This window comes from Macadamia integrifolia, chromosome 3 (genome assembly GCF_013358625.1).
Source record: "Macadamia integrifolia cultivar HAES 741 chromosome 3, SCU_Mint_v3, whole genome shotgun sequence".
Lineage (NCBI taxonomy): Eukaryota > Viridiplantae > Streptophyta > Magnoliopsida > Proteales > Proteaceae > Macadamia > Macadamia integrifolia.
In genome coordinates, this window is record NC_056559.1 from 35561236 (window position 1) to 35570737 (window position 9502).

At 37.2% G+C, this 9502-nt stretch overlaps 1 protein-coding gene across 1 annotated transcript; it reads left to right on the plus strand.

Annotated features, from left to right (window-relative positions):
• Positions 1-2258: 2258 nt before the first annotated feature.
• On the plus strand, positions 2259-8721 carry LOC122074423 (MDIS1-interacting receptor like kinase 2-like). The gene is made up of 5 exons (XM_042639240.1): positions 2259-2547; positions 6528-6676; positions 6909-7341; positions 8092-8471; positions 8659-8721. Exons 1-5 carry the CDS (start codon positions 2259-2261, stop codon positions 8719-8721), a joined length of 1314 nt encoding a protein of 437 aa, XP_042495174.1.
• Positions 8722-9502: the final 781 nt, after the last annotated feature.

A 9502-nucleotide genomic window follows, 5' to 3' on the forward strand; every position in this document is an offset into this window, starting at 1 on the left:
GACGACCGGCCGTTTACTTGAGGGCACGTGAAAATTGAGAGAGACTGGTCACAAGTCACAACTTCAACGCCTCCTACTTTGCTTCCAAATTACAGTGTAGTTTACCACTTACTAATAGGGCTGTAAGTTTGGCCAGGTAAGCGCCAGCCCTTCTTGGCTGGAAAACAATCGTCCGCGGTGAAGGTAAGTTGCGGTGAAATGCAAGAAGATATTCTGTGCTTGACACCTAGTAGTGTGAAGATCGACGGTTGTAATTCATTTTTATTCAAGAAAGATCAAGTTCCCATACGTGAACAGAACGACCCACTAGACAAATATTTTAACCTGAAACCCCAAAATCTAATATTTGGTGTTCATTATTGGAAAATTAGGTTTTATGACTTGACTTGTCTTGTTCAAAACCTAGCAACTTTAGAACGAGTTACAAAAACCAAGGAGAATCATATCAAATTTCCTCCCTCTAATATTCATATTAGTCTTTTTTTCAAGTAATCTAAATAAATAATTAATAAATAAACAAAATGAGACAATATGAATAAAAATGTTTGTTTTTCAATTATTTATTTATTTGTTTTTTTTTTTTTTTTTATGAAATTTATCATTCATTGTCTCTTGGATGAAAGTGATAAGATCCTGCTTAGAGATGTTATGATCATGAATCATGTTTTTTTAATTATAATTTGGATATATATACTCAATAGTCAATAAACTCAATACAGAAGACCTCGAACATTGAACATTGAACATTTAACATCATTAGAATATATTCTAAATGCCGACTCAAATTTTTGACAGAAATTGGCCGTTTTGTTGTGACTTGGGCAAAACAAAAGAGTATTGGATGACTTGGTATGATTTGGTTTGTGTCTTGTCATTTTTAATATAGGAAGAGTCGTTAGTAAAAATAGGAACAGAACAAAAAAAAAAAAAAAAAAAAAACAGAAACGGGTGGTACAGGTTTTAAACAGTAAAAATTTCGAATGATACGGTCAAATGAACGGTAAAAAAAATAGAGAATGAAAAACGGATGGTACGGGTTTTAAACGTGTAGATTTCAAACAAATGGGACAAAAAAAAAAAAAAACGATAGTATACTCGTACAAATTAAAGAATTATTACATGAATATCTACATCTAATGTTCAAAACAACTACAATATCCAACACTAATGCATATATATCTTATGTTTCATTTTAAGTTTTCTGACATATAATTGAATATCATCCAACACCAATTCTAAATTCATACACCACGCATGTCCAAGTTTTATTGAGCAATGTAGCTTGGCTATGATGTTGTTCATTGTTGTCAACATAGTTAACACACTCTTGGAATAATATACGTTCAGTTTGAGTTGGGAGTCAATCACTTTAAAAATATTTTTCAACAAATACATCAGTTTTTATCTCAATTTCAAGGCCCATACATTGATATTGAGTTGAAAGTAATATCATAAGAAATATAAGTCATTGAGTTAACTTCAAGTCGGCAAAAGAATCAGATCATTCATAATTCAGAAGAGAGAGATATGGTCAATTAAGTAGGCATTTTGTTCAATAAGTTAATTCTTAAAAAATTTCAAAAAACGAAAACGTATTTAAACGTGTTTAGAACGGGAATGCTTGTCGTTTAAAGTTTTTTCAAGTATCTTTTAAAAGCATATGAAAAAACATGTTTTAAACGGAAAAAAAAACAAGAACATGTTTAAAACTCAAATAGTATTCTTGAGTCTTGACCGTGTTTTCTATTTTTCGACCAAACTCGGCCTAGTTTCCTTAATCAAAACCTGATTTGTCAATAATAATTTGTCGTCACTTCTTTTTCTTTTGTTCCGAATCCACATCCTCTACAACGAGCACACCTCTACAACGAGCAGTGAGGTGACAATTTTCACATCCTTTTTCTCTTCCAAATACGTCCTGTTCTTCATCCCTGATCTTGGAGGCAACCTTGCCCTTCTTCATGGTCTCTCCTTCTTCGTGCTGCATCCTCCAGCCTCTTGGATTTTCATCTCTCGTCAGCGAGCAACCTTGAATAAGCCACGAAACCCTTTTTTCCCACCTCCAATATGAGTATATTTTCTGAAATTTGCTATTGCAGCAGTCCACCGAGGCCTTGGGATTAGGGAGTTCGGCTGCGTTTGTGTAACCCTCGCAGGAAACTCTTCCAGAGAATTCAATGCTACAGAGGATGTTAGACGATTTGGGGTGCCGCCGGTGAGAGGTTTCAACGTCAATCGGTTACAGTCAGAAGCCGATGATGGGGCTGCAGTTTCTTCTCCCTACAGCACTGTTTCTTCGTTCCGGGTGGATTTATCCATGTTCAGATGAGGTAGCAGCAGTAGCAAGAGAGACAACACAGAGCTTACCGCACTATGCTTCTATGAACGATGCCCATACGCCTGACAGAACTTCGTCTAGAGCGAGCGATGAGGAAGAGAACGGCCTTACTAGGAAAAAATCAGACTCTCCAAGGAGCAATCTACCTTCATGGAAGAAAGCTTCAAAGAGCACAATATTCAAAGAGCACAATACTTTCAACACTTTAAGTAATGAGTAATGACTAAAAACAGAGCAAAGAAATGGGAAAAAAAAAATAAAAAAATATATGATTTTTCTTATTGTCTGACATTTTCTTTAAGGCTCAAATGCTTCAGAAACAGTAGCTTTCTCTTGTAATTGGGAAATGCAAACATGTACTGTTTTGGGTTTTCTCTGTTCTTCTTCTTCTTCTCTGTAAACCTCTGAATGGGAGGAGGAAGAAGACATAGGGGTTAACCGGGTGGGTCAAGAAGCTGACCCTGTGGGTAGAAGGGAGCGAAACTGGGCGCACCACATCCTCATCGTTGATCTCTGAAGGGCCTGGTGTCACAGAGCCTCACCGCAAATGAATTTTTTCCTTCCTGGGTTGGGTTTTTTCAGTCCATGGGCTGGGTCGAGCCTGAGATTTCCATGCCTTGATTGGTCTTGGTCTAAGCCCAACCAGGCCGAGTATATGGTTGGGCAAGAGATTATTGCCTCATCACGGGCCCTGCATCAGCCCAAGACAAATCTTTATTTTATCGCGTTCAAGTAGGGGGTGCAAATAGGGGTGCAAGTTTGCCCCTGATGGCCCGAACCCGCCCTTGGCCCGCCCTAATCCCAAACAAGTACCAACCCAAAAATTTTGGCCCTAAGGGATTGCCGGACCTTGAGTCAGGGTCAGGGCAGATAAGGGTTGATGTCTTTGGCCCGTCCTGATTTTTTTACCCTAACTTTTGGTCCGACCCTACCTTGGTTTTTGCGTCTGATGTTGACCTTGATATTAACCTTGATATCAACCTAATTTTAAATAGGGTAATTTACAACATCACCCCCTAGAGAATGCCAATATTATAGGAACATCCCCTGTTTAATACCAAATTACGTTCAAACCCCCTGCCGTCAGTCTCTGTGAAGGAATGCTATGCAATGACTCTTTAGCCCTTTTGACTAAAAGACTAATATGTTACTCATTTTCATTATCCCAAAAATACCCTTCTCTTTCTCTCCGTTTTCTCCCATTTCATTCTTCCCTTCTCTCCTTCTCTCCTTTCCTCATCTCCTTCTCTCCTTCTGTATGCTACAGGTACAATCCCAGATTTGTATTATACAATGCGTTGAAATACAGGTTGAGCAAGATCAAAATGGTGCAAGAGAGGGTTACACCAACCCCATTGTTGTTTGGGAGGGCATTGTTTAGTGGGCAAAACTTAGTGGTTGTAGGGAGGCACCATTTCCCATCATTCACACATCTGATCTCAAAAGGAAAAAAAAAAAAAATTCGTGGGAGAAAGTTAATAAAAGGGAAAAAATTCATAACAATGTTCTTTCTTAAATCTTTACCACATCCATTTCTAGGTTTCCATTTTGACACGAATTTTTGAATTCTAGGGTTTCGATTTTGTTCTTCGACTCTAATTCCTTCCCAAGTTCTCATCGTTCTGCAGAGAAAGATCCAATCAATAACCTGTGATGATTATTGAATTCTTTGATCTATTGCTGCAAAGTCGAATGCTCCAGCCATATTGTACCACTTCAGAAAAAGGAACACTCTTGCAATGGGGTCTGCTTGATCTAAAGCTCCAATTGCTTTGATAGAAATTACTCCAACACAGACTATAATCAGTACAGCCAATTCGACTTTGGCATAACCGTCGCCTCTTGATATGGCTCAACACCAGTAGTGTTCTGTGCCTCCGATGGGTCGACTATCCTTTTGCTCCAGATTTGCAACCAAATCCATTGTTTGGGGCTTCTCATGAGCCATTTGAGATAAAAAGAGAGAGATACCAAAAAGAGCCAGAGAGGCCCTTCACACTCATCCATTGTTTGGGGCTTCTCATCATCCATGGTTTGTCCTCCGAAGGGGGTTCACAGTCGCCACTGGTATTGAGGAAGAATTGAGAGTGAGAATGGGTTGATTTGGGGATTGTAACTAACAGAGAATAATTTTGGCACTTCACAATTTTTAAGGGTAAAATGGTATTCAAAAAAAAAAAAAAAAAAAAAAAGAGATGCTAATGTCAGCATTTGAGGTATATTCTGTAACAAAGACTGACGACAGGGGTCTGACTATAATTTGGTATTAAACAGGGGGTGTTCCTATAATATTGATATTTTTTAGGGGGTGGCGCTATAAATTACCCTTTTAAATATTGTTTGACATTGAGTCATTAATACCTCAAAACCCCTAATATATCTTCTCATCGATCTCTCTTGTTTTTTTTACTCAAAAAAAAATATTTCTTGCTTTTTTTACCAAAAAAACAAAAATTAGGATATACCCGGCCCTTGATGGCAAACCAGGGTCAAGGTCAAGGTCAGGGTCAGTGTCAGTGTCAGGGTCAATCAAAGTCAGTGTCAAGGTCAATCAAGGTCATTCTGACTTGACCCTGAAAAATCAGGGCCAATCAGGGCGGGTAAGGGTTAGGCTGAACCCTGAAGGGTTGGGCTTGAGTTGAAGTTTTGCGGCCTTGAGTCAGGGTCAGGGCGGGTTTAGGCCCAGTTAAGGGAACTCAAGGTTGGGCTAGGGTTTTAAGAAGACCAGCCCAGCCCAACCCGGCCCTTTTGCACCCCTAGGTGCAAGTTTGGCCTTGTCAACTCGATCCCACCTTGGCTAGCCTTAAGCTTGAATAGGGCCTAGACTAAGATACCTTGGCTTAGGACTGGGAATTTATTGCCTTGAGTCAAGGTCGAAATGGTTCAAGGTTGACGCCTCGAGTTGAGCCCGGCCTGACCTGGCCCAACCTTGTATATGTCTTCTTCTTCTTTTTCTCCTCCTTTATCTAGCCAAATCCAACCCAACCCAACTCTTACATTTCCCTTACCTCCTCCCATGATCAGTGCTAATCAAGGTCAGCCCGCGGTGGTGAGGGTTGAATTCAAGCCCTAAGTTCAAGGCCAGACCTGGCCTAGCTAAGGGACTCGGGATTAGACTGGGGTTTCAAAGGCCCTACTCAACCAACCTTATTGGAGCCCTATGTTCTAGCATATGGGAAGCACTTACGAAGATGTGTATGATGGGAAAATGGTTTTATATAAAAGTTTTAATTGTATTTTTCCTTATTTTGTGAATAATGGTTTGATTACGTTTCTACATTTATGTGATTACAGATTTAATTAAATAAAATATTCTTAGTAGGTCATTTTTGTACACAATAAAAAAATAAGTACAAACAAAAAATGTGCTATACGGCAGGAAACACTTCTTATGCAGTCATACGTGACAAGAAAGTTCTTTTTCTTATATCAATATTGTTTACATATGATTGACTTTTTCTCATAGATACTTCAAAATTTTGGTGAAATCTTGTCGAAATTTTGAAAATTGTGGTGATTTCAACATGGCCAAGACAGAATGCCATATGAATCAAGAATTCAAGATTATTTCAATAGAAAATTTTAGTCATGTCTACATGTAGACAAAAATGCATTGTTTTAACAAAAATTTCAATCATTTCGATAATTTACAAGGGATGCCATGTACCATATTTCTAAAGGAATAAGACCAGAAAGATTATTCTGATACAAATATAACATGGTCAGCTTGGTTAAGTTCTCAAATATTGAGGGAATGGATCCTGTCGAGAGCATTTTTGTACATCCCTAAGACATTCATATTTTTTAAATTTTCTATGGATGCAAGTATGATACTGGAGAATTGATTTTCATGCAAGAACAATTTCTCCAACTGGGACAAATTAACAGAACGTGATAAACCACTAAGACTGTACAAATCACCCAAATATGTAGGGATTGAACCGCTAAGATTATTGTAATCCACATCTATTTCCATGAGATGATTTATCTGTATAGACCCAATGGTATGGAACCACTGAGATTATTATAATTAAGAAGCAAGAGTTGAAGACTTGTTAGCATATTGATCTGTGATGGAATTTCACCATAGAGTTCAGTGTCAGACAGATCTAGGAATCTAAGTTTGGAAAGGATACTCATTTGAAATGGAATGGCTAAACTATTCAACTTCAAAACTCAAAATAAATAGAGACGGGAGAAAAGGAAAATATCATTGAAGCCACAGAGAACTTTGATGACAAGCATTGCATTGGGAAAGGAAGCTATGGAGTTTACAAAGCAACTTTATCAACAGGTCAAGTGGTAGCTGTGAAGAAGCTTCATCCATTACAAGAAGATGTTGATGTGGTCAACCTAAAGCATCTTACAAATGATATTCATGCATTAACTGAAATACGGCATCGCAACATTGTAAAAGTCTATGGTTTTTGTTCACATTCACTACACTCATATTTGATTTATGAATATTTTGAAAGGGGAAGTTTGGCGAAGATCCTAGGAGATGTGGAGAGGGCAATAGAATTGGATTGTATCAAGAGAATAAGTGTAATTAAAGGTGTGGCTGAAGAAGCTTCATCCATTACAAGAAGATGCTGATGTGGTCAACCTAAAGCATTTTACAAATGATATTCATGCATTAACTGAAATACGGCATCGCAACATTGTAAAAGTCTATGGTTTTTGTTCACATTCACTACACTCATATTTGATTTATGAATATTTTGAAAGGGGAAGTTTGGCGAAGATCCTAGGAGATGTGGAGAGGGCAATAGAATTGGATTGGATCAAGAGAATAAGTGTAATTAAAGGTGTGGCTGATGCACTATCTTACATGCACCATGATTGTTCACTGCCAATTATTCATAGAGATGTATCAAGTAGCAATATTCTGTTGGATTTTGAGTATGAGGCTAGTGTGTCGGATTTTGGCATTGCAAGGATTTTAATGCCCGATTCAAGTAATTGGACTTCTCTTGCAGGCACTTATTGCTATATTGCTCCAGGTAATATATTTCTTTCTCTTACCCTAGACACAAAAATTCCTATATTTCTCAATATGCCATCTTTATTAATAGTACTATAGTTGTATTCCTTAGTTTTCTTTATTAATGTTATCATAATTTGGTTGTGTTTGCAAACAAAAATGACTTCATTTTTTCCGTTCAAATATTTCTATAGAGAAATTTGAGCATTGATATGTTTTAATACCTTTAAAAAAAATTATTTTCTATCTAAACTCTTTTGGTACAAATGCTTTTATAGAGAAATTTTTGCATTGATATGTTGTAATACATTTTTTTCCTATGTAATTTTTACAAAGAAATTTTCCTTCACACATGTAGGACGGTTCACCCACCATCTTAGAGTTCACAAACCCCTATAGGGTTTTAGTATTTTTTCCAAAACACCCTCTTGATACGTGTTGTGCCTATCAAAAGACCCACAGGCCATGACCTTGGGAAAAATCAGTCCTTTTTTTTTTTTTTTGTATAAAACTTTGAGTATTGATTTATGAAAATACAAAATTTTAAGACTTTTGAGTGATATAATGTTATAATATATTTCATAATTGCTATAGCTTAGTTCTAATGAGTTTACTGATGTATTACAGGTCTAACAAATGTGACTCTAGTTCAATCATTTATTCCAAGGCATCAACAATCAATGCATTCCCCAAAAATATATTTTGTAATTCAAATATAGTATTTAAGCAACATTCATGACAAAGATTGACTAACTTTCTTTTTTTGTAGAGTTGGCTTATACAATGAGGGTGACAAAAAAGTGTGATGTGTATAGCTTCGGTGTGATAACAATAGAAACATTAATGGGAAGGCACCCCAGTGAGCTCCTTTCATCTTTATCACTATCATTATTGTCATTGTTGGTATCATCATCAAATGTGCAGACGATGATGTTGAAAGATGTTTTGGATCAACGGCTCCCTCCTCCCACGGCTGAAATTTATGGAGCGATGGTTTCTATGGTAAAAATCGCATTTACATGCTTGAATGTTGATCCCCAATCTCGGCCAACTATGAAACATGTGTCTCAGGAGCCATCATCTCACAAGCCATTTTCTCTCAAGTCATTTCACACAATCACATTAGGAGAATTCTTGCATGGAGGAAGAGTACTAGGGTAGTTATCGGAAAGCTAATCCAATTGCTAGCTTCCTTGCTAAATCAGCAAAAATATTAGAAACATCGGGCTGTTTGACTTCTTGGCCAACATTCGTCCAAGGGGACCTTACAGTTGATGGTCCATGAAGACCTAGGTTCTACATGTGCTAGCTCTATTTTGAGTTGATTTTCTTTCAGCTTGTGTTCTCTAGTCAGTTCCCTGTTGATGGCCATGCCAAAGGTGGGGATTTGTCTAGTTGATTTTGTTTGATGTTTCTAGATTTTTCCCAGCTTCTTTGTATATTCTTTCTTCTATATTCTCTTTCTAATATACATGATGCTTTAGTAAAAAAGAAAATATTAGGGTTGATGCCAGCTCGTCTATCTTAGTAGAGAAATCCAATATGTGATTCATATACCATATATAACAGGTTATTTATTTATTATTTTTTGTCTAATATTCTAAGTTTTTTTTTTTTTTCAAGATAAAGTTATGTACTGAGTGGATTTAAGTTCTTGTTGTGTACATTGTAATTTTACATACTAATATGAGAAAGTGGCAATCTCTTTCCAATGAGCGTCTTCTATATCCATTTCTTTATTTTTTCGTTTTCTCTATTCACATAATGTTTATTTATGCCATTGAAGTCTTTTTGTTTCTCCATTAATTTGGTGTTGGAGTTTGGGAGCTGCTAATTGGTTGGTGGAGCTCTTCTCTGCCATCTCCTCAATTTGGATTAAGAGTGAGAAGCAATGGTTAATTTTCCTTGTCTCTCACATGAAGTCTTAATTTTATTATTTTATCCCTCTTGCTCTGACAATGTAGGGCCTTGCTGGATGATATCACTTTTCACATTACCATTGGTATGGTATGCAGACTCCTCCCAACAATAGCATTATAGGGAACTCTCTCCCCCTTAAATTAGTGAAAAGATCCTTGCCTAGCAATACCCCATATACCCTCTCACAAGGGTTTGTGAAATGACCAAGCAGTCCTCATGTTGGATGCCCCATTGCATTGTCCCATTGGCTGAGGTGTTGG